The following is a 25411-nucleotide window of genomic DNA, read 5'->3' on the forward strand; positions in this document are numbered from 1 at the left end:
GGCACAGAGAGGTTGAGAACCTGCCTTAAGCCACACTGTGAACCCGTGGCAGAGCCAGGATTTGATCCCAGGTCTGCTTGGCTCCAGAATCCAGGCCCGTTTGGCTCCAGAATCCAGGCCCCTGCCACCCGGGCTATGAGCCGAGCTTTCAGTATGGGCCCAGTAGCTCTGAGCTGCCGCGGAGCTGTGCCCAGCACTGTTGTGTAGGGCCCCAGACTCAACCCTTGCCTCTGGTTTGTGGAGAAGGAGCTCAGGCTCTTTTCCCCTGTCTCTAATGGGCCCACGTGACCAGCAAAACCTTCCTCCTTCCTGGGTTCCTGGCTAGTGAGCTCTCAGGGGTGGGGCAGGCCTAGGGGGTGGTCAGGAGGGGCCTCCCAATCTATCCAGCATTGGCAGACCTGGCCGGGGCAGCCCTGTCTCTCTTTAGGAGGCGAGGCAGTCAGGCCTGGGAGCTAGAGTCGGCAGTACCGCGTCCACTTGGTGACCCCCTTGTGTGAGGTGTGCCCTGACTCTGCTCTTGGGGTGCTCCAGAGCATGGGCCAGGCACATCAGCAGCTGGTCCTAAGCCAGGCTAACCTGAGTGTTGTAAAGGGCTCTCTACCATATGCCCAAGGGGAACAGAGCTTGAAGCAGTTGGCTGCAGTCCAGGAAGCCTTCACAGAGCAGGTCTCCCTGGAGCAGGGTTTTGAAAGCTGAGTTCCTTAGGTGGAGATGATTGGAAGGGTGTTCTTACAAAGGGAGCAGCCATAGGTATCGGCTACTCAACTCCATGCCCCCAAGCCCTTGTCTCGCCATCTCTGTTTTTCAGGGGCTGGAAGCCTGGAAATGATATTTGCCAGAGCCCCTCGCTAGCTATTTCTGGTGAGGATCTGCCAGTGGGGAGAAGGCAGGAGGATGAGAGATGCCAGCCTGCCTCTGGCTCCTACCAGGGCTGACTTCGGCAGGATTTGTAGATTCGGCAGCTCTGTTGGTTCCAGAGCTGGAGTGACAGTGCCTCCAGCAGCTTGGCGGTGGGGACCGGCTCCTGGGCTCCTGAGCATCCTGCGTGGCCGCTGCTTCCCGATTTCTGGGTACCACTCCTTCTCCCTCTGCTCTTCCAGCATCTCAGATGTTTTTGGAGTCAGTTTCCCTTGTGAACTCCCTCTCCACCTGAAATAGCCGACTGTTTTCTATTTTCTTGCTGGTCACTAATTGATAAAATGCTCAGGCCATCAAGGCCAGACCCAGGTGTAGTTTTTAAGGAACAGAAGGATTTAGCACCCTGAAAATGTGATGTCACACTTTGATTTATTTTTTGCGTGCATGTCAGATGTTTCAACATGGGTTTCCTGAAGGCAGAGATTGTCTTCCATCATCTATTTAATCAACAAACATTGATTAGCGCTTCGTTGGTGGGGAATGAGATGAATGACCAAATCCCCACGCTCCTGGAATCAGTCTAGACTTGGAACCATTCAATTGAAACTGAGTCCCCTGAAACTGAGTTCCCCTGCTGAGTTTATGATTCATCTTTCTCTGTCCAAAACTTTATTCACTTTCTTGTCCCACCCCTGTTCCCCTAAGGATTGAAGAGTATCAACAAAAAGAGGGGATTGAAACCAAGCAGGACCTTGTGGGGTCTTCCCAGGTACAAAAGTCCCTCTGTGTCCCCTGTTTCTTGTTTGTAAAAAAAAGGCTTTAGTCTCCTAGGCCTTCCCTGAGTTCCAAAGAGCAGATTCAAGCAGTTAATGATGAAGACCATAGAGTCACAGGGCTCCCAGTTCCTCCTGAAAGGATATAGATAACGATCTGATGCGTATCTTTGAGTTGCTCTGTAGAAACTAAGAACCCCCGCCCTGCCCAGGTGGAGGATGGCGGCTACATGCTGACCACAAGCACGTACCCCAGACTGGTTGGAACCAGAAGGTTGAGATTCCTGAAACATCACCTGTTACCTCACCACCAACCAATCAGAAGAAGGTCCACAAGCTGATCGCGCATCCTGAGACCATATCCCCTCACACTGTCTTTCCCCTGAAAGCCATCGGGGTGTTCAGGTCTTTTGAGCATGAGCTGCCCATTCTCCTTGCTTGGCGCCCTGCAAATAAAACCTTACTTTGCTGCAAACACCCACTGTCAGAGTTTGGCTTTCTGTGTGGCAGGCATACGAGCCCTTGCTTGGTAACACAATGTAGTAGCCAGTAGCCACCTGCAGCCATGGAGCACTTGAAATGCAGCTAGTTTGAATTGAAACAGGCTGTCAGTGTAAAATACACACCACATTAAAAGACTTTGTATGAAAATTAAGAATGTAAAATATCTCACTCATAATTTTTATGTTGATTATGTGTTGCAATACAATATTTCAGACATATTAGTTTAAATTAAATGCATTATTAAAATGTATTTTACCTGTTTCTTTTTCTCTTTTTAATATGGCCACTAGAAAGTTTAAATTACATATATGGCTTGCATTTGTGGCTCACGTTATATTTCTACTGGACAGTACTGGTCTTACGGGAGCTGAGTTGAAACACATTGATCCAGCATTTATTAGTATCTGTTTAAGAGATTCTTGGTCTCTGCCCTTGGGACTTCAGACAGGATGGGGAGCGGGACAGGTATATCAACATGGAACTAAAAGTCACTGTGATAAATGTTTGAGTTGTCCATGTTCCAGGGTTCTGAGAAGAAGTCTGGGTAGGCTTCACAGAAGAGGTGACTTTAGTGTTAAGCATTATAAGATGAATAGGAGTTCACAAGCTGGGTAAGGAAAAAGAGGGGCACTCCAAGCTAAGAGGTTGACAAGTACACAGGATGTTAGAAGAGATACAGGTAGTTCATTCTGGTCTGAACATGGTTTGTTTGGAGAAGAGGCTGGAGGTGGAGCTGGACAGTTGTAGAGCATTGAATGCCAGTAAAGTTTAGGTCTGAGGGAGGCGCTGAGGCTAGGGAAAGGCCCTTAGGCAGGAAGTGGCTGGTCCAGATGTTAAGTGAGCTCACCCACCCAGCCTCCTCAAAAGCATGCAGCGAACAGACCAGACCTGGTTTGAATGTGAAAAATAAACTCTTTTATTTCCGTACTTGCTCTTTGTGGCTCAAAAGCACATCTACTGCTTGCTTGGAACCCAAAAGTATTTATAAAACCATAGAGAAATCGAGCAATATGTATACAGAATAGAACATATATATTTCGGCTCAAGTGCTTCTTCCTGTGCAAAGCAGAAAGTTCTAAGTGCATCAGCGTGACTTTCCCCAAATCCCTCTCTGGGATTTGGGGGACTCTGGAGTCTTTGACCCCACTCCAGATACAGAATTCTCCCCACTTCCCTCTTCCAGGCTGAGGGAGGCCCAGTCACATGGAGAGAACGAGGGGTAAAGTCAGAGATAGCAACTTGTGGGGTCCCCGAGCTTAGTCAGGGGCAAAGGCTGTGTTCCAGGGCCCTGGCTCTTCAAAGAGGGGTTGGCTGAGATGCCAGCCTTGTTGGTGAGTGACCAGCACAGGCAACTAAGGCTCCTGTGAAGTCTACACATTGTGGTGGGTGGGGTCATGGGTAGGTCAGGGGCCTCCGGGGCTCTTTTCCCCTAGAACTGGACTCTGAAGGAAGATGCCTGGGCACAGGTGGGGGACTCAGACAGGGCTGGGGGCAGGAAGGTGGTCATGGTCATGGTCTCATTCTCCAAAACATCCTGGCCTGTGACCTAAGGCTCTGTGAAGCCAGGGAGGGAGTAAGACTCAATGTCATTGGCAAGGCTGAGTCACATAAGGCACCAGAAGTGCAGAGCTGAAGGGACCTTGGAGATGAGCTGGTTCAACCACTCTGTGACCGATGAGCAGGCTGAGGCCCAGAGAGGGGAAGGCGGTGGCTGGCCAGACTTGGGGCTCAAACCCAGGGCTCTAACCCCTCCAATTTCCTCCCCACCTCCTCATCCTAACTAGATCCTTTTTGATCAGGCCCCAGATGGCCTCTCTGACAGTCAGGTCAGGGCTGGTGTGGTGAACGAGGCCCTGGACTCAGAGTCAGAAGGCCTGGCTCCAGTCCCGTACCTCCGTATTAAGCAGGCTTGCGAGTACCAGCGGTGCCGGGCGGGCCACCTCCCTTCTCCAGGCTGCAGTCTCCTCACTTTGAAAGCGGCTCCCACTCTGCAGTTTTCCATGGCAGTTACATGGGTTGGTGGCCGTGTGAGCCCAGGAAGCACTTAGTAGGTGCCTCACAGTTGTGGCGTGCGGGGGTGCTATTGGGCCGGGGCTGCTGGGATATGGGGGGAGCTTGGGTCTGGACTATTCCTGGGACCCTCCCGATCTGCACCTGCTCAGGCTCTGCCAACGGCCCCTGGGGCCTGGGCACAATCTGGGGAAGGGGTTCAGGACACCCCAGGGAGCTGAGTTCCTTGATCTGGTCACTGGGCACGCTGTTTTTCGCCTGCTCCCAGGGAAGGGGCTCTGGAGTTGATCAAACAATATGGCAGGTGGTCAGTGGCTTTCCAAATGGCATCTGGGCTGGGAAGGGAGGCTGGAGTCCCTCCTCCCCGGCACACCCCCCAGGCCCAGTCAGCCAAGATCAGGGCTCCTACTGTGGAGGCACAAAACATTCCTCACAGGTGAGGGAGGTGGGGAGCCAGGCTCAGGGGGACCAGATGGGCCGGAAGTACATTTGATTCCAAAGAGGCCCCATAGGCAGCCCACCCTGCCCTGGGGTCTGGGGCCCAATAAGGGGCAAATTTTGCTCATTACCTTGGGATAAAGATTGGGGTCAAGTTGGGGGCCCTCGGCTGGCACGGGGGCCCTTAGGAGGTGTTAACAATGACGTTCCTGAAGCCCTTCACGGCCTTCAGCCTGTCGCTCTCGAAGTTCACCACCAGCTTGTGGCGGCCCGCATTCAGGGGCAGCAGGTCCACCCTCACCTTGACTTCCTCCCCCGCCTCCACGGGGTGCGGGCTGGGAGAGAGAGAGAAAGAGGGTGAGATCAGGGCCCTGGCCTGGTCCCCACAATGGGGACAGGCCAGGATGACACGTGACTACTGAGGTCTTAGCCTAGAAACTCCATGGATGTATAGCTTTGTGCCGACAGAATAAAATGGGTCCCGCTCACCACTCTCCGAAGGCCTGGGCCATCTGCCCTCCTGTGTGTAGAGGGGCTGGTGTGTGTGTGTGTGTGTACATGAAAGTGGATGGTGTGCTTGGGGGTAAGAGTGGATGCTCATGTGACCACATGCATGAAAATGCATTGAGCTGTACATACGTGACTTGTATGCTTTATGTAAATTACAATGAAAAAGTGAAAAAGAAGAAGTGTGTATGCTCGTAAGTGTACGTATATATAAATATGTCTCCATGAGGGTACACCACACAGGCACGCATGTACACCTGTGTGTATGTGAGAACTCGGGTGTCCCGAGGTGGGTGCTTAGTGAATGTGTACCTGTTGAGGTTTGTGAACACATGTGCACAGAACGCAGCTAACGTGTGGGTATTTGGGCATAGACACGGGGGAATATTAGGCAGGTGTGTGGGTGGGTGTGTGGAAAGGGAGAATAGGGGGTTACGGGCCTGGGTTCAGTGCCGGAGGGCGCCCTTCCCCCCGCAGCATCTGCCCTCTGCTCCCAGGCCCCCAAGCTGGAGGGACCAGCACTTACATGTCCACGGTCTTCTGCTCCTTGGTCAGGCCCGCCCCCTCCACGGTGAAGGTGCAGCCTGACAGCGGCACGGTGAGCGGGTTCCGCAGGGACACCTCAGCCACCAGCTTGCGATTCTGCTTGGGCTCTCCCAGGATCTAGAGGAGGCATGGGGCAGATGTCAGGGGCAGCACGGAGGGAGAGCAGCCCACAGCCCCTCGAGGGCATGCAGGGTCCCAAATGGGCCATCTCCATCTTTGCTGCAGTTTGGCCCAATGTCTGCCCAGGTCTGCCGCTAACATTCCTCGCCTCATCTGGAAAACACAGATGATGACACCTGCCCAGGCCTCCTTCATGGAGCTGAAGTGAGGCTCCATGCAACCCACAGGATGTTTAAAATGCCTCCCTCATTCTAGGGTCTAGGGTGGAAAGATCAGAGTCTTTGGAGCCAGGCTGATCTCTGCCCCTTTCTCACTGTGTGACCTTGGCAAAGTTACTACCCTCTCTGAGCCTTGGTTTCTTCATAGAAGAGAAATGCCTGACTGCAGGGTTCTCATGAGGATTAACTGAGCTAATATGTGCAAGCTCCTAGCAGACTGTCTGGCACACAGTGCTCACTCCCTCCTGCTCTGCTCTTTACCATTTATTTGTAACTGCAGCGTTTGGGGATCTGGGGCTGTGACTCCTCCAAGTGAATCACTATGATGACCATGAAGTTGGTGATAAGAATAGTCAGTTTCTATTGAGCCCTCATAATGTGCTGGATATGGTTCTATGTGCTTCCTGCAGACGCACATTTAATCTTTACAACACCCATTTTATAGATGAATAAATGGACTCCAGAGTCTGTGCCCTTAACAACACATCCCTTCCTGCCCCACCAGGGCCCCAGGACCTGGGGATCTAGCATTAGTAGTTTAGCTTTTAAGGGTCCATGAGTCTGAGATCCCTAAGTGCCATGATCCTACTACTCTGGGATTTTAGGATTCATTCCTAGAGGCTGTGAGTCCCAAATTCTGCTTCATGATGCTTTTCTTTGATGAACCTAGGATCTGAGGAACCTGGGGCATCAGAGATCTTGAGGTTGCAGGGAGGGAGGTGCATGCACGTGTGGGGACCTGTCCAGGAACCCAGGCCAGCCCTTACCCGAATCTTGATTTCTGGATTCTCCAGATAGATGTCCCTCTCAGCCAGCAGGTAGCTGTTGGCAGCTGGCTCAACGAACAGGCCCCGCACCTTGATGAGGTTCGACTCGGTCAGGTAGTCACAATACTTTTCGTAGAGGATTCGAAGGGGAATGCTCTTCTCTGCAGGAGGGGAGAGGGGAGAGCGCTCATGACATCTGAATCGTGGCCCCCACCTCTCCTATGGCATCTCCACAAAGCACAGAGAGGGCAAGGAATGAACTCGAGGTCACGCAGCTGGTGAATGGAGGGGCATGTCCCAGCACTTGCCCTCACCTGCCCTGGCTCCAAGGCTCCCAGGGAGGAAGTGGGGAGGGGAGGCTTGGGCTTTAATCCTGCCTCTGCCCTTCACTGACTGGGGATGCTGGGTAAGTCACTCCACCTCTCAGGACCTCCATTTCCCCTCATGAGGTTGGTAACATTGTACCCATTTACAGATGAGGAAACACTTCTGCCAGGAAGTGTTCAGATCAGGAGAGCTGGCCCTGCTTGGCCACTGTCTGACTGTGTGAGCCTGGGAAGATGACCTCCCCTCTCTGTTCCCTCTCTGTTCCCTGGGACATCTGGCACCCGCTGGGCACAGCTAAGATCAGAGGTCATTTCAGAGCAAAAGCCACACAAGTGATAGGGGTGAGAAAAAAGCCGGCAGGGCCAACCCCTCCTGCTGCAGAGAAGCAAAGTGTGGATTGCAGCCCCATTTCTCTGACAAGAACACTGAAGCCTTAGGGCACCAGGAGTCAGCTTACAGAAGGCAGGAAGGAGCAGTGAAAAGGGCACAGGACTGATTCTCCACAGGCCCTGCTTGTTCACTCGGTCGCAGGGAACCTTGGGAAAAATCTCTTCTGCTCCTCGGGCTTCCCCCCATCAAACAACAATGTTGGAGGGATGGTCTTGGGGCTCCATGGAGCCCAGCCAACCTCTCCTCACTGTCCCAGTGCCATCATGGGAGATGCTGTTTCTTCTTTTTCTGCCATCTGTCCCCTCCGTCCCTGCACTAGACCAGCGTTTCCCAAACTCCAGCCATTCATGTGATTTTTCACATGTCTGAGTAACTCCTCATTAAATAATTTTTCTTTCAGTCCCCACGCTTTACACTTTTTAACCTTTTTTGCTTAGGGAACCTTTTCATCATTATTTGCAGAAAACCTGTCTCATTTACCATAAGTAGAAGGAAGCTGGTAAAAACAAACACCAGCAAACAAAGTCATGTTTATTCAATTCGGGCCGATATTCTCATCTGCTGAGGGCTCTGAGTTTGAGATCTGAGCCTACTATTAAAGAGGGAGGTTAGCAAGGGTCTGGGGTGTCCGGGCCAGTGAGCACCCATTGGGAGGTCCTCTCTAGGGCCATGAAGGCCCGAACAGATGGTCACCTTCTCTCTGCATGAGTCAAGGTCCAGTTCCTGGCTGGGCACATTGGTGTTCCCCGTCCCACTCTCTGGAAAATGTGTGCCCAGCCCTCTAGTCACTCATTCCTGGGGTGGATCTGCCCCAACCTCTGCTCAGATGGCGTGGGGGGAAAACAAAAAACCAAAGCTTCTGCCAAAAAGGACAAAAAGGAGTGAAAGTTCCTGGGTCAGGACCTGGTGGAGCAGAGTAGAAACTCTGACCAGCTTCACAGGAAAGAAGGAAACCATTGTCCTCCAGGAGCCTGGAGGAGGTAGCCCCAGCTGTTAACTTTTCCAGGAGGCTTAGGCCAGGGTGGGGCTGGACCTTTGAGAACTGCTGTCTACAGGCCAGGGGCCTTGACCTTGGCTTCGGGCCAGATGCTGGCTGAAAGAGGGAAACATTTGTGGTTAGTGTCTGTTCATTCCTTAGATGATTCCTTTGATCATCACAGAGATCACGCTGCCTGCATTCCTCATGACCCACCTGGAGGGGTAAGGGTATCCAGAGAGAGAGAAGGGGTGGGTGGCAGGAAGGGAGAGAGCAAGGAGGCGGGGTGGGGTCAGCTGGATTCAATTCAGCTGTCCTAGGCCTGGCTTCCTGTCCGCTAGCACATGGAAATCCCCCAGATCTTATCATCAAAGAATAACCAGTAAGTCAGCCAGAGTTCAGGGTCTCACAGGGTGGGAGAATCACTCTCAGGTTGACTTTGGCCTTGGAGGCCTCAATAGGGCATCCTGGCCTAGGCCCACCTGAGGGCAACACGCAGTACCACTGGCCTTCTCTGCCCTCTCCCGACAGGCTGTGCCCCTCAGAGGTCTCCGTAGCAGGAGGGACCCCTCCGCTGTGAACACATCCCCAGGAAGAAACCCTGGCGGCTGTGGCTGAAGCAGAAGAATGCTGCAAAGGGCCTGAGGGTATCTGGGAGGCAAAGGGCGACCCAACAGCAGCCTGGGTGGAAGTTATTCTGGCATCCCTGGCTCAGGTTGGAGTTCACCTTATGATACACATTCCAGGAAAGGCACTTCCTCCCTTTGAAGCGGTTCTGAGCGTGAGGAAGAACTGACACGTGTGCATTCACACGAAAGGGCTGGAAGGGCTCTTCAAAGATGAGCCAGCCTTTGTACAAATGGGGAACCCGGGGCCTGGAATGGAGAAGAGAAATACCCAGGAGCCCACATTCTGTGGGCAGAATTGCAGGAACTAGGACCTCGGTATCCTGACCACCCCGCACACCTGTAGGGATGGAGCCCTGCCCCTGACTCGGGGCCTGGATGTGGAGATGAGAGCTGAGTCCTCTGCATACCAGCAAGGTTGGCAGTGACTCAGGAAGCGCTGAGCCCGGCCCTGAGACCATTGCCTGGCACAGCAGGGTTCAGGAAAGATGCTTTTCGGCCTCCCCACACCTGTTGGCACTTGCCCAGCGGAAAAGTGAAGAGCCCTGCCGCGTCCAGGCACCATCGTACACTTTCTAGATCCTTCCTGAGCACACATCTCCTTTGCAGCCCATGAGGGGCATGCTAATGCCCCATTTGATGGATGGGTGTGATTCAAGGCCCAAGGTTATACATCTAGAAGGCGGGAGAGGTTCTTTCCTGGTGGTCCAGTGGTTAAGACTCCGAGCTCCCAATGCAGGGGGCACAGGTTGGATCCCCGGTCGGAGAACTAAGATCCCACATGCCACATGGCGCAGCCAAAATTAATATTAATAATAGAAAGTGGGAGAGGCCAGATTCAAAGCCAAGTCTGGCCTCCGAACACGCCTTTTAGCAGCATAAGTGTTGGGGCCCCAGCCCTGGTGCCACGTGGCTCTGCCCCTAGAGTTTGCTGCTGCTCAGGGACCCTGACAGAGGGTCTGCTCTGTCCCGGCGTGTGGCTCCAGGGTGCCTGAGGTGGGCCTGAGATAGAGGCCCCAGGGTTGACTGATGTTCTACTCAGATCATGCTGACCCCAGGTCCTCTCCCAACTCGAAGACCCCCCCCCTGCCCTCCCCATGTCCACAGGCTCTGAGTGCAGGAACAGAGAATGGGCTGCTGGGGGGGATAGGAGACTGGGCTCCGTGCTGCCTCCCTAAGTGACCTCGGCAGCCGCAACCCCTCTCAGGGTCTCCAGCTTAATTTTAGGGAGATAACCAGTAGTGGTGACAAAGCCAGCAGTGAAAAAAGGGATCAAGGGGACGATGACTGTGCAGGCGTCCGACCAAGAAGCCAGAGCGACAGAGGCTCTGCCCAGGGTTGAGGGCTGGAGGAGCTACTGACATCATTTCAGCCCCAAACGGGGAAGGGGATCTGCTCCCAGGGAGGTCGGGCCAGGCACTGGAGCCGTGGAAGAGGAGAAGATCAGGGCTTTTCCTTTCCTATCACTGTTAGAGCCACACTGTCCGGTATGGCAGCTTCCGGCCACATGCGGCTGTTTAAGTGAAATTAAAACTTTAGTCCCATAATTACACCAGCCACACTGCAAGCGCACAACAGCCACATGGAGCTAGTGGCCACCATACTGGACAACGCAGATACAGGACATCCTTATATCACAGAAAGTTCTCTGGGTAGTGCTGGTCTTGAATCTCTTCTCTCTGAGCCTGAGAACCTCCAGAGAAATAGGAGAGGTTCTCAAAGGGGCTCTGGGGAGAGGCACCTGTAGTGTGAGTTGCTGGAGACGGAGGAAAGGAATTTGCTGGAAGGGGCAGCAGAGAGTCTGGGAAAGCAGTTAGGGGTCCTGCGAAGATGAGATGGAATGAAATAGAATAGTTGCTACGAGTACAGGTTCAAGTCTCCGTCCTGTCACTTCCTGTGTGGCCTTGGGAAAGTTACTTAACCTCTCTGTGCTCAGTCTTCTCATCTGGAAAATGGGGCCATAAAAGAATCCACCTCCTACTTTTGTTATAAGAAGGAACTGGGTTGCTATTTATAAAGTGCCAAGGACAGGGCCTGACCCACAGTGAGGGCAATGGGAGTGTCTGTGAGGTAGATGGCACACGTTCAGCTATCAGGGCACGACCTAGCATGTCGTCAGGGTGGTCAACAGCTGCTCCAGGAACACAGGGCCTTACCAGAGAAAGGCTCCAGGGAAAAGTTGAGCAGGTCCTTGGTGCCACAGTTGGGTCCCAGGATCCCGTTGTAGCTGACGGTGCGGGCACAGAGCAGGAGGCAGCCAGCATGGTCCTCGGCAGTGTTGTTGGTGATGTGGGCAAAGACGTCAAAGTCGCTGCCCCTGTTCATGCCCTGGCCCGCACGGATCCGCATGGCCACCCCTGTCTCCTCTTTACCAGCCAGTTTGTTCTGGTGGTTGGCCCTTGTGAAGGCTTCCCTCTCCTCTGCGGACCCTGTGGGGACGGGGAAGAGAGCTTCATCACAGCTGGAAGGGGGATCAATGAGAAGGAGGCTGGGAGCAGGGCAAGCTGGCTTCTCAGAGTTCTGGTGACTCAGAGCACCCCCTGAGGGAGCCCCTTCTTTACATTACTGTGCCAGGAGGAGGAAAGACTATTTTATTTACTTTCCACACGTGTGCTCCTATACATCCCTCAAAACCCATCCCCAAATGACCCCTCTTCCAGGACGCCTTCTCTGACTCCTCCTTTCCCAGGATGAAAGAGTCACAATGTCTTTTGGCGTTTCATAGCTGCCTATTGCCTGTCATGGTGTTTTGGCCCACCAGGTTTTTTTCCTGTTCATATGCTTACACTCTCAAGCCTCTTGAGGACTAAGACTGTGTTTTACTTAATCTTAAGTCATACCCAATGCCTACAACAGTGTTTGGTGCCTAGTAGGCACTGATACAATGAGAACTTTCTCACCTCTAAGCATTTGCACAGGGACCAATTCTACCTGAAATCCTTTCCCTCCTTTCTCTACCTGTTGAGCTTTCCAGCAGGAATGACTGCCCCCTGCTTTATATTCCATTTACTTCTCCCCATGTGCCTTTTATTTTTGTCCCCAGTGTTGTTGGGTACATATTTATTTCTTCTATCAAATCATCAGCTCTAGACCTTTCAGAGGCCAGGGAAAGCATCTTTTCCTTCTGTTTTAGCCCTTCCCACTGGAGCACGGCCACTTAATACCCAATCCCAAGTCAGCCCTGGAGAGTCAACGGGGGTCAGATAAAGCCTGTGGTTTCTTAGTCACTTCTGTGAACCCTACTGTGCTTGGTACACCGTAGATGCTTAGAAAATATCTGTCTATTGAACTGGCCATTGGATGTGCTCAAATCCAATTTTTAAAATAAACCACATCTTTTTCCCACTACTGATTTAATATTAGTAGCAGAAAGAAGCTTCATCTTTGTGTCTGATTGAGCCCATCTTATTATCTTTAAGTTTCTTTTGGTCCATTTCTCTTTAAACCTTTCCAATCTACCTTCATGCCCACTTCCCCACCTGTGTGTGAAATGCTAAAACAATTAACACTACAGAGTTCCAGGAACTTCTCTTCCGTGGCCCCTCTGGACTTCCAAGCCTCTTCAGCACAAATACGTTGCAATAAAAAAGCATGGAGGGGGCTTCCCTGGTGGCGCAGTGGTTGAGAGTCCGCCTGCTGATGCAGGGGACACGGGTTCGTGCCCCGGTCTGGGAAGATCCCACATGCCGCGAAGCAGCTAGGCCCGTGAGCCATGGCCGCTGAGCCTGTGCATCCGGAGCCTGTGCCCCGCAACGGGAGAGGAACGCGTGCTGCAGCTAAGACCCAGTGCAGCCAAATAAATAAAATAAAGATTAAAAAAAAAAAAAAGCATGGAATTGACCATCTATTGTTGGCGTTCCCACCACTAATAAGCTCTGTTAAACAACATGGACATCATGATTTTTCTGTGAAGATGAAAGCCTCTCTTGTATAACAGCCATCCCTTTCAGCTTTATTGAGTCAAACCAACAAAGAAAGTGAGGCTTAAAAACCAAATGAAATCTTTTTGTGGAATATAGAATTCTTTTCCTAAATGAATGATCCTTTACCACTGTCCCCCTGCCGCCAGTGTGTTTGTCAAGTTTGCACCTGATTCTAAGGAATTTCTTGAAATGGAGAGTAACCTACAGATCATTGTTGTTTGCAAGCTGCCAGAAAACACACACACACACACACACACACACACACACACACACACACACGCCCTCTGGGCTAGTAAACAAGCTGCGTGATAAGCCGAGGGCCCCTACCCTCCGGGTACTTGTAGGTGTGGGTAATGTCCTCCCGCTCGTCTCTGCCCACGCTCTTTGTGCTGATCTTCTGCCCCACGACTAGGGAGCGGTTGATGGACTTGTGCATGGACCCATCATCCTGCCGGATCCAGTCCACCACGTCGGCGTTGACCTCGGCAAAGACAAAAGGGGCGTCGTACTTGGTGCTCAGGTCGCCCACCTTGATGGCACGAACGGGAACCGGGCCACAGCAGTATGTCCCTGGTTGGGAGGAGGAGAAGGGTAAGACGAGCCTGGGCTGAGAGGAGGGTGGTACCTCCAGAATCTTCCACAATTCAACCACACGTAGCCGAAAACCTAGAGACCATATAGCCTTTGACTCAGGGATTCCATTTCTAAGAAGGCAGCATCAGGTAAGAATTAAGAATTCCAGGGGAGGGAGTTCCTTGGTGGTCTAATGGTTAGGACTCTGCGCTTTCACTGCCGGGGCCCTGGGGTTCAACCCCTGGTTGGGAAACTGAGATCTTACAAGGCATGCAACAAGACAAAAAAAAAAAAAAGAATTCCAGGGGACCCTGGAACCCAGCTTCTGGGGTTCAAAGCTCAGTCTCTTATTAGCTGTGTGACCTTGGAGAAGTCACTTACCTTCTCTGAGTCCTGGCTTCACGTGGGGATATTTGTACCTACCTAATGAGGATTGGCAAACACTTATCTCTATGTGTTTGATAAACAGAAATGTATCCCAAGGCACTTAAGGAAATGAGGGAGCCAACTGTAGGCAGTACTTTACAAGGGTGTGTGTCTGTCTGGTTTCCTGCCCAGACTGAGAGTAGCAGTCAGTGTCTGACACTGACTCAGGGAGTGTGTGCTAATGAAATGAACAAGAGAGCTAGATGTTTATCTGGGTGTGGTTTACCACTGCCTCAAACTGGTCACAAATTTAAATGTTGAGGACTAGAGGCTTGGTAGCTATATTACAATGCGTCCATTTGATGGAATGTGGTAACATTAAATTAAAATTAAAATCACAGAAAACTATCTGATAGAGAAATGCTAATGATATATGGAGAAGTGACAGGGCCAGGATGAAAGCCCATGTGCAGGAAGAGTTCTTAACCTAGGGTCCATGGAACCCCCAAGGCGCAGCAAATAGAATTCAGGAGTTCATAAACTTGGATGGGAAAAAATTACATCATTATTTTCACTTCCTTCGACTGTGAAAGACCAAAAACCACAGTCTTAGGTGCACTTATGACTTGTCACTCATAAGAACCACAGATATTTTTATCTCTCTTTATAGTTGTTACAGATAACCGGAAATATAGATTGCATTCATCTCTACCACAAAATTATGGAACTTATTGATTCTACTAATAAATCTTGTTATATAGAGCATATATTACTATATCACAAATTTATTTTAAAATTTTTGATAACTATATTGCAATGTAATTGAACCCTAGGTGCTATATTGTGTGTATTTAAAATATTATTCTGAGGAAGGATTCATTTGAAATTATTGGAAGCTGTGTGTGAATGTTAATGAAATTTCTTGGGGGGAAGAGGATAAAGATGCTATTTGACTTTTTTTCTCTGTGCTTCTCCATATTTTCTGTTTTCCACAATGTGCATGAATTACTTTTCAAATTATAAAAGAGGTGTTTTATAAAATACCAATGAGGTCCCCCAACACTCAATGTTCTTTGGAGTCAGCCAGACCTGGGTTAGCATCCCAGCTCTGCCCCTCTCCAGCTGAGGAGCCCCTCTGCTGGGTGGGTCCCCTCCAGCCTCTGTTTCTTCATCTCGGTAATGGGGCCACACCTGCCTACCCACCTTCACTCTTCTCCTGGGGCGTGGGGTCCAGGGCCTGCCACCCCTCGTATCCCGGCTGCAAGTCAGGCCTGGTCATCCACGACTCCACCCAGCAGTGGAAGTTCCTGTTGGGGAAACAAAGCAGAACGTGGACCAGGACTCTCACGCAAACGTTCACGGTCACCTCCTGCAGGCTGTCCACACTCGCCTTGTCCTAAGCTGACCCCAGAACATCCTCGCCCACACTTTGCTCTTCCTCTGGGGGCCCCAGTCGGGTGCTCCCAACTACACTGGGAGTCCTCAACCCCTCTCCCCAACTCCTTTCCCCTCTCAGTGGCTCTGCATGCCCAGCTGACCGGACCTCCTAATTTCTCAACTCTTCTTTCTTCTTCTTTTTTTTTTTTTTTTTTGTTGTTGTTGTTGTTTTGTTTTGTTTTGCGGTACGCGGGCCTCTCACTGTTGTGGCCTCTCCCGGTGCGGAGCACAGGCTCCGAACGCGCAGGCTCAGCGGCCATGGCTCACGGGCCCAGCCGCTCTGCGGCATGTGGGATCTTCCCAGACCGGGGCACGAACCCGTGTCCCCTGCATCGGCAGGCGGACCCCCAACCACTGCGCCACCAGGGAAGCCCCGACTCTTCCTTCTTTATCAGCTCACAGGCTCTGCCTGGATTCAGACCCCACCACCACCCACCTGGACCACAGCCCCGCCCCCTGCTTCCGATCTGTCCCCCCGGTCATCAGCACACCCCCCTCCAGTCTGAAGCCTTTGGAATCAAGACCAGACCCCCAGCCTGGCAGTGCAGACCCCGGACGGTGTGTTCTCCCTGACGCCCTTTCATGCTCCCTGCATTGACTTTCCTTCCTCTTGGCCTTTGCTCCTGCTGTCCCCCTCCTGGAGCCTCTCCAAGGCCCGCTTCCTTTTGTCCAAATACTGTTCAACTTTTAAACCCAGTTCAAATGTGACCTTCTCTGAGAAATCGCCCCAAGTTTCCTCTCCAGGGGATCCTTCCCACTGAGCGCCCCCCTCACCAGATCATCTCGCTCTTGTCACTCTGGATCTCCCCAGACTCGTTGCGGAAGTACTCGATGAGCAGGTTGCTGTTCTGGTCGTGGGCCGAGTTATAGTTGGTCACGACGCGGGTGGGGACGCCGAGGCACCGCAGCACTGGGTCGGGGGACACAGTGGAGAGAGCTTAGGGGATGAGCTGAGGCCCTAGACACATCTGCTCTGCTTGGCCTCCACGTGCCCATCTGTACCCCGGGGAGCACTGCACACTGGTAAGGGTGTGCCATCCCCTTGCCCGGACAATGGCACCCACCTCGTTGGTTGGCCCATGTCCACTCTTTCCCTTTCACATCACAGATAACAAAAGACTCTAAATGCAAATCTGACATTAACAATCCTCTGCTAAACCCTCAATGACTCCCCACAGCCCTCGAGGTCAAGGCCAGACCTCCACCGCAGCCCTTACCCTGGAGGGTCGGCCCCTGACCACCTCCTGCGCACTTTGCTCCAGCCACACTGGCCTCGCTGCTCCTCCAGCACTCCATGCTGCCAGCAGCCCCAGGACATTGGCATATGCTGTACCCTGGGCCAGGAAGGCCACCCAGCCGGGTTTAGATTACCCCATCATTTGCATTCATAGCAAAACTGGCGATTCATCATCATTCTCAATATACAGGTGTGCGAGGGATTCTTTAATTTGTCCTCTGAGGGCAGTGAGCGAGCTGTCTTATTTTATATCCCCAGAGCCCAGCACAGGCCTGGCACAGGCTAATTTGTCAAATGGGATGAAGGAGTGGGTGAAGTAGAAAGAAAAGGAGGAAGGGAAGGAACGACAGAGATTCAGAGTGAGGAGTGAACAGCGGGGCAAGCAGAAGAGGGAACAAAGGTCAGGAGCCCTTCTGTTCCAGCCCCAGCTGCTTCAGGCTGTGTGGCCTGAGGCCAGTCCCTTCGCCTCTCTGGGCCTTGTTTCCTCCTCTCTAGCCCGGGCTTCAGGTGCACTGGGACTCCATCGTGGACCAGGAGGGCCTGCATTTGGGCCTCAGCACAGTTTACAGAGAGCCCAGAGTAACTGGGAAAGGGACTGGTGTTGGAATGATAGGTGACAAAGAGGCAGGATATCAAGTGGCATCTATAGACCACAGAGGAGGGACGAAGACCCCGGGCACGAATCCTGCCCGAATGGTGATGCTAGGTGCTCCTGACAGAGGGAATTATGGGTGTTTTTCCTCCTTCATTTTGTTATGTTACTTTTTATGTAAAATGTAAAAGTAACATATTCTCAGGGTAAGGTAAAGGAAGTAGCATCTAAAAAAAGAAGTGCAACAGAAAGCCCTACTAAATACAATCTGTAGGACCTTTGGTTTACTTTTAGTTTTGATTGAGGTTGAGTCTCTGAGACGGGGGAGGGGCAGGGATGTGACCTTTGCCCTGTGACCACCATCAACCAGGGCAAGAGCTTCCCCGATGGCCCTGGATTCTGGCCGGGAGACATGAGGGCACTGGGAGGAGGAAGGAAGGAGCAGCTGTGACCCTTCACCTCTTGCCTGGTTCCTGTGCCCTTTAACTTGGGTAGAGTCTGGGTGCTCTGCTGCCCGTGGCGAGGGCTGATGTCCCAACCCCAGGCCTTGCCCCACCACGTGACAGGTTTCCGAGCACAGACCTGAGGCTTGGGGAGACCTGTCGCCGCTGCCCAGGGAGCAAGGCTCCACTCCTGTCCCAGGGATGGTGTCCCGGGAGGCCCCATCGTCACAGTCTAAGGCCAGGAGGCTGGCCTTAGAGGGGCGGGCCCACCTCGTTCCAAGCCTGGCTGTGCCGCTCACCAGCTGTGCAACCTTGGCCACGCCACTTCTCTTCTCTGAGCCTCCGTTTCCTCCTCTAAGAGGAGCTAATAATAGCAGCTTGTAATGATTCAGAGGGTAATGGGTATGGGCAGCCTGGCCGAACAGAAAAGTGTGTCACTGTGCCCATCACTGCAAACGTCCATCCGATCACTGTCATCCGACTTATGGACACAGAGAAAATGCCCCAAGATCCAGCTGAGGAATCCCAGCTGCCCCGGAAACCCACAAACCCCACCTAACTTGAACCGGAGACTGTGCTAAGTGACATCTCCCCGGGTCCTAAGAGCTCCCTGGGACTTGGGTCAGTTACTGCTGTCTCCATTTTACACATGAGGAAACAGGCTTGGAGACACCAGTTCTCTTGCCCAAGTCCTCCCAGGGGTCAGAGGCAGAGCTGGAATTCAACCCGGGCAGTCCATCTCGAGTCCCTGGGTCGATCCCCCATTCGGCTCCCTGCAGAAACCCCGTGACCACGGGGGTCAGACGCCCCCTTATTTGACCAAATCTCCCTGGCTCCGTTACCCATCAGGCCTGGGAGAAGTCTGCAGGGACCCGGGCTCACAGAAGCCAAGGGCGGTTCCAGGCCCTCTCACATCCCGTGTGCCACTCACCAGTGCAGGCCACGGCAGCAAAGACCCAGCACTGGCCATACTTGACACGCTGGCAGCTGTCATTCTTCCAGCGACGCAGGATGTCCACGCTGCCGATCCAGAACATGGGGCTGATGCCATCCCTGTAGTTGTTGTCCCAGCGTCCCAGCAGCACGCCCTGGTCATCATTGCAGTTGACCTGCAAGCAGCGAGAGCATCAGAGGGACCAAGCCTGGGGAAAGGGTGACGGCTGCACTAGGGTGGGCATGAGTTCAGCACATGGTGAAAGGCAGGGAAGGGCGTTCCAGGTTGAAGGAACAGCAGGTGCAAAGATCCCAAGATGTGACAGACTGGGAGGTTAGAGATGGTTGGCGCTGGAGAGAGAAGCGGGAGGGAGGAGGTAGAGAGGGGTCAAGGTCGTGAGGGTGATGCTGGAGATGTGAATTTGTCCGTGGAGTGGAAGAGGAGTGACACGGCGTGACCTGAGTTTTACAAAGACCCCCTCTGGCCCCTGCCCAGATTGTGTCATTTGCCCCCAGACTCCCAGAACCTCGAGAATAAAATGCAACCTCCTGACCGTGGCCCTGAGGCCTGCACCGTCTGGCCCTGCCCCCTCTGCAGCCCACCTGCATCCGACCCTCCTGCTTGTGCTCTGCTCCAGCCAAACCGGCCCCCCTTTTGCTCCTCAAACCTGCCACAGCCTCCCCTCCTCAGGGAGCCTTTGCACAAGCTGTCCCCTCTGCCTGGGATGCTCTTATCTTCCAGTTACTACGTCAACTCGGGACTCATCACCCAGGGAGGTCCCCCAGCCCCTTGCTGGGGTTAGGCCCTGTGTTCAGACACTGTCACACATCTGGCCCCTTTGGCGAGTGCATCGTAATTTATGACTGTACACTCATGTGATACTGTGGTTCCGCCTGTCTCCTCCCACACACACCCTAGAACGGAAGCTCTATGAAGTTAGAGACCATTCATGTCTTACACCTGCTTTTCCCTGGTGCCTAGGATGTGGGTGGCACTTGACGAATACTTGCTGGATGGGTGAGTGAATGAATGAATGAATGGATTGCTTTGAGGGACCACATGGCATTACCCGCATTTGTACCTTGTCTCTCCAAATACAAGGTCTCCTAGCTGGGACTCACCCATCTCCTGGGTTCCCCCACCGTGCCCAGTGCGGGGCCTGGCCTCCATCATCACAGTAAGGGAGGGCCCCTGGGGCGGGCCTGCTACTCACTCACCATGCCGCTCACCACCCGGCCCACGTAGACTGGACTGCTGCGGCGGGAGCAGTCGCGGCCAGCGTTCCTCAGGAACTTGGGGTTGACGTCCAAGAGCATCAGGCAGATGTCCAGAATCCCATCTTCAAACTGTGTCAGAGGAAACAAGGGGAGGATGAGGGAGCTGAGAAGTCACCTCCTCTGGGAAGCCTGCCGTGAAGTCCAGCAGCTGTGGGACCCCTCTGCTGTCTCACACACCAGACCGGAGGCTCGGGCTGGGTCTGTCACATCTCTGTAGTGCCAGCTTTTCCTGGCCCAGGAAAGGGGGGGTGAGGTGGGACAATGACTGAGTGTGTGAGAAAGGGGGAGGGGGTGTGACTGCATCCAGGCTGGGGGGTCCTGGGAACGTGGAGTAGAGCCCAGAGTGAAAAGACCAGCGTCCCTGGAGCTTCCCTCCCCTCCGACTCACCTCAGGCCCAGCCACTGCACTCCCCCACCACCACGTCTTCACTTCCCTCAAGCCTGACTCACCCTGCAGAGCTGATAAGCCTCCCCTCCTTCCCCATCCCATCGCCACACACCGTTCGGATTGGAACCAAAGTATAGACTGTAAAAGTAAATCTAATCTCATCACTCCTGTTTCCACTGCACCCAGAGTAAAATCTAGACTTTTCCCTGTGGCCTGCAAGGCCCATTAAGATCTGTGTCCCATAGAGAACAAACGTATGGACACTAAGGAGGGGGAAAGTGGCAGGGGGGCGGAGGAAGGGAGGTGGTGGTGGGATGACTTGGGAGATTGGGATTGACATATATGCACTAATGTGTATAAAATCGATAACTAATAAGAACCTGCTGTATAAAAAATAAATAAAATTCAAAAAAAAACGATCTGTGTCCCACCCCATCTTTGACCTCATCTCTCACCGCTCTCACCCATACTCATTCTGCTCCGGGCTCACTGCCTCAGGACCTTTGTACTTGCTATTTCCTTTGCTTGGAATGCTCTTCCTGCCTCTCTCTGTGTGACGCACACCTTCTCATTCTTGCAACTCAGATGTTATGTTTTTCAAAATTTCTCCTTGTCACCTTCCATTGGACGACCCATCCGTCACGTTCAAGGGCTCTCCTGTCTGCCCCCTGCTCCCCGTCTCTGTGGTCTTGTCCCAAACCAGGCCTTATCGCAGGTCTCCCTCCATGACACAGAATAGCCCTCCCTGGCCTGAACCATTCATTCTGTGGCTCCCTATTGCCATCTGCCTGACATTCAGGGCTGTTCACAACCTGAACACTGCTGACTTCTCCCACGTCATCTCCTGGGGCCCCTTCTCATATAAGTGCTCCCCAAACTGTAACATACTTCTTAGGTACAACATAAACTTTCCCACCTCTGAGCTTCGGCTAATGCTGTTCCTTTTGCTTGGAATACCAGGCACCCACCTCTTCCAAAGCTCAGCTCAAATTCTGCCTACTTCAGGAACTGCCTGATTCCCTTCCTTCCTTTAGGTCTTATCATCCTGGCTAGTGATGACTTCCGGAAGTTTGCAAGGCCATGTCCCACGGCCCCGCACAACCTGGACACAGACCAGCAACTCAGAAAATGAAAGGGAGGAGTTGGCTTTGTTCTGTCTCTCAGGGGAGAATACAGAGCCCTGGGAAATAAGAGCCAATTCATTTTTTGATGTATTTTATGCATCACAGTCATATCACCATTTCATTTACATCCCACAGAGGGCTACAGGGTTTCTGCAGTTATTTGGAGGCAGACAGTTTTACGATTATTATCCCCAATATTCAGAAGAGGAAACTGAGGGCAGAGCCCCAGATCTCAGGGATCATCCTATGATCCCAGGGCAGGACTCTCTAGTCCTGAACATGGAGCCTGATCCAGGGGCTGCTAAGAGAAATCTCAAGGTGAACCCTACCCCAGGAGGCCAACACCCACTAATACACAAGGAGGTTGAAGGGCGAGGGGTGTGATGGTTCTTGCTTCATGAGTTTTCTCAGCAATACATTTCATTTACATCCCACAGAGGGCTACAGGGTTTCTGCAGTTATTTGGAGGCAGACAGTTTTACGATTATTATCCCCAATATTCAGAAGAGGAAACTGAGGGCAGAGCCCCAGATCTCAGGGATCATCCTATGATCCCAGGGCAGGACTCTCTAGTCCTGAACATGGAGCCTGATCCAGGGGCTGCTAAGAGAAATCTCAAGGTGAACCCTACCCCAGGAGGCCAACACCCACTAATACACAAGGAGGTTGAAGGGCGAGGGGTGTGATGGTTCTTGCTTCATGAGTTTTCTCAGCAATATCTCAAGAATTTTTATGGGGTGCTGGATAGTAGAGGAAATAAGAGTATTGATTTGGAGAACAAGCCCAGGCTGGCCTGCTGAAAGAGGAGGAATCACATGGTACAGTGATGAGCCAACCAGCTGAGATCAGCCAAGCCCAGCCTAGACAGCCATGTCCTGGTTGGCCCATAGATTTATGAGAAATAATGAATGATTGTTTTCTCAAGCCTCCAAGTTTTGGACTTGTTTGTTAGTCAGCAGTAGCTAGCTGATACAACAGTGATTCTCAAAGTATCACTGGATCAATAGCATCAGCATCACCTGAGAACTTGTTAAAAATGCAAATTCTCAGCCCACAGCCAGACCTACTGTATCAGAAACTAGGGATGGGACCCAGGAACTTGTGTTTTAACCCATTTTTTTAGGTGATTCTGACATATATTCGAGTTTGTGAACCACTGATCTAGATAATGGTTTAAAGCTCCTCTCAGCACATGCCTAGCATATCGTAAGCTTTCTCCAGTGCTGCCCATTATTTTGATATATGGCCTTGAATGTTCCCCTCCTCCCTCATGGAGCACCTGCCAGCCCCACAACTCTCAAAGGCCCTCCTATTCTTTCCCACCTTGAACCCAGAGCTACTACTCCCACAGTGGAAAGGGCCACCCTTTGCTGTGTGACCTCAGGCTTGGCCTGGGCCCTCTCTAAGCCTCTAGCCATTTCAGGGCCCTTGAATCTTTGACAGCATGGCGTGGGTGACTCAGACCTGCTCACACTTCTGACTTTGACTGTCTCAGACCCAGGACCTAGCACACAGTGGGCCTAAGATGGCTGGGAGGGGCAGGGTGTGGCCTTACCTGCCCAAAATTCCAAGGTATGCTCTTGATGAACTTGGCTGAGCCCTGGTAGATGAAGCCCTGTTGGGTGAGGACGTACTCCCGCCGCTCCTCATCTGAGTCCAGGTACACAGCGTCCGCTGTGGGTGAAAAGGAAAGGGCCTCAACTCTAGGTCTGGCAAGGCCCAGGTTCCCCACAGACATGGCAGCCGGGGTGCCAACTCCCCAGGGCCAGGTCAGTTTCTCAGAGGCCTTTCTCTCTTTTAATCAGAAAAACTAGTCATTAATTAATAATCCCATACCAGTGAGATAAGGTATTATCAGTGACAACAATGTCTGTCTTTTATCCAACACTTGCCATGTGCCAGGACCCATGATAAATGTATGACATAAATTAACTTGTTTAATCTCTACAAAAGCCCCATGTGGAAGGGATCCTTGGAAGCCCCATTTTACAGATGGCAAAACTGAGGCTCAAGAATATATTACAGATGGGAAAACTGATGCCAAAATAAGAGACAGGCACACTCGCTGGGCCACGAGTCAGGAACCCCCTAGCTCTGAGTCTCCTTTGCTGTGTGACCCTGGGCAGGTCACTTCTTCTCCTGCCACCTGACTGTGTTCCCTAAGAGTAAAATGTGATCCCAGATCTGAAAGGTGCTTTGCAAGCTAAAGCCCTGAGCCAGTGCGAGGAAGAAGCATCATTCAGGTGGAGAGAAAGCTGAGAAAGTGTCACTGCAGCTCAGGGGAGGAGGGTCCTTGTCCAGCTTGGGGGGTCAGCTGGCATCTGAAGGTTGCCTGGATGACACTCTAAGCAGAGGATCAGAGAGAGCAGAGGTGCGCCTGCTGGAAGACACAGGGCACTTAGTTGCCTGTGGCTAGCGACAACAGGAAAGGGCCTGGGGCGGTGGGGCCAGATGACAGGAAGGCAAAGGTTAGCCTGGCCTTTCTAATCCTCACTTCACAAGTGAAGAAATTGAGGCTGGGAAGGGGAATTCCAGAGCCATGGTATGACTTTGGTCGGCTCTGGGCATTTTTGCCTCCGTGGGCTCCTTCCTCCACAAAAAAATTAAAAAAACAAAAATATATTTTATGACTGCATTGGTATAATGATGAACATATTAATATTATATGTTAAAACACATTCTCTGGCCTGAACATTCATTTTGTTTCTTCTGATTTTAAAAGAAATTAACACATTTTCATGGGTCCCTAAAAGTATGGCGGGCCCAGGCAGCGTGCCTACTGAAATCAGCTTGGGGAAACATGTCCAGTGCCTGGGATGCAGCTGCCCGGCCCCTCAGACCCCTGGGCTCCTCTACAGTGACCAGCAACTTTACAGCTTGGAGGAAGCAAATGTGAAAGTGGCTGGGTGTCTTCTGCGTCCTGCCCTGTGGCTCTGAAGATTGCGCAATAAGCATCAGCCTTCAGATAAATAAACTATGTGGCTGTAAATCAGTGGGAGGAAGAATTTAAAGAAGGCAAAGCCCACGGTACCTTCTCATCCAGTGAAGGTGTCAGCACGTGTTGAAGTGTCCCCACCGCAGCCCAGGAAGCTGGGACTATGATGTCCCCGCTCAGGTCTCTAGCTGGTAAAGGTGGAGGCCTTGGGGCCGCTAGATCCCGACCCCGACCATGTTGGAGCTCAGGGACGGGAGGCCCCCAGGTCACGGGCAGATCCCCCCTCCCCCCAGAGGGAGAGCAGTTTCCTCCCCTAGTGTGCCCACCCCCACTGAGCCCAACTTCCTGCCTCCGCATCACCAGTTCCCGGTCTAGAATGTGGGTCCCTTTAGTCACTGTGCTGCTTGGCTGACTGTCAGCCCAACTCTCCGTGCAGGGAGGAGGCCAGGACACAGGAAGGGGACATCCCCCAGACCCTCACTCCCCGTTCCCTGAACTCTGAAACCCCACGGTGTTGGGGTCGGGGAGGGGCACTGCCACGTTCCTGCCCTGCGGGCAGGGTTACCAACTAGCTGTAAGTTCACATCGACTAAAATCAAAATGAGTGGACAGTGGGTCCAGCAAGGCCACTTCTGTCCTGAGAAACCATTCCGTGTGGTCACAGGGCGTGTGATCAAGGGTGTTCCTTCCTCTGATAAGCCACAGGGGATCAACTCATGCCTGTGGGTGGGAGCCAGACTAATGAACCATCCACCCGGCAAGACCCAGGGCACTCCCAGCTCTTAAAAAGGATGAGCAGATGTCTGCAGACTGATGCGGAAAGAGCCTCAAGATGTACAGTAGAGGGAGAAAAAAAACCAACCCAAGTTGTAGGCTGATGTATCTGGTAAGATTCTTTTATGTTTAAGAAAGACAGGGAAACCCATAATGCAGTGAGGTCTTGTACAACGTGATGAATGTAATTAACACTGCTGTATGTTACATATGAAAGTTCTTAAGAGAATAAATCCTAAAAGTTCTCAACACAAGGAAAAAATTTTTTCTATTTCTTTAATTTTGTATGTATATGAGATGATGGATGTTCATTAAACTTGTGATAATCATTTCACGATGTACATAAGT

General features: G+C 52.1%; 1 protein-coding gene across 1 annotated transcript in view; it reads right to left on the reverse strand.

Annotated features, from left to right (window-relative positions):
* Positions 1–3027: 3027 nt before the first annotated feature.
* The window catches only part of TGM2 (transglutaminase 2), a 33964-nt gene continuing 11580 nt past the window's right edge, over positions 3028–25411 (reverse strand). Inside the window, exons 4-13 of the mRNA XM_024743025.1 lie at positions 22910–23028; positions 19783–19911; positions 18563–18740; positions 16134–16269; positions 15126–15229; positions 13311–13553; positions 11217–11489; positions 6742–6902; positions 5617–5753; positions 3028–4918 (exon numbers count right to left, since the gene is read on the reverse strand). Of these exons, the coding sequence (XP_024598793.1) occupies positions 4768–4918; positions 5617–5753; positions 6742–6902; positions 11217–11489; positions 13311–13553; positions 15126–15229; positions 16134–16269; positions 18563–18740; positions 19783–19911; positions 22910–23028 (1631 nt within the window). The 3' untranslated portion in view covers positions 3028–4767. The remainder of the gene's footprint in view (positions 4919–5616; positions 5754–6741; positions 6903–11216; positions 11490–13310; positions 13554–15125; positions 15230–16133; positions 16270–18562; positions 18741–19782; positions 19912–22909; positions 23029–25411) is intronic.

This window comes from Neophocaena asiaeorientalis, unplaced genomic scaffold (genome assembly GCF_003031525.2).
Source record: "Neophocaena asiaeorientalis asiaeorientalis breed wild unplaced genomic scaffold, Neophocaena_asiaeorientalis_V1.1 scaffold82, whole genome shotgun sequence".
NCBI classification, from domain to species: Eukaryota; Metazoa; Chordata; class Mammalia; order Artiodactyla; family Phocoenidae; genus Neophocaena; species Neophocaena asiaeorientalis.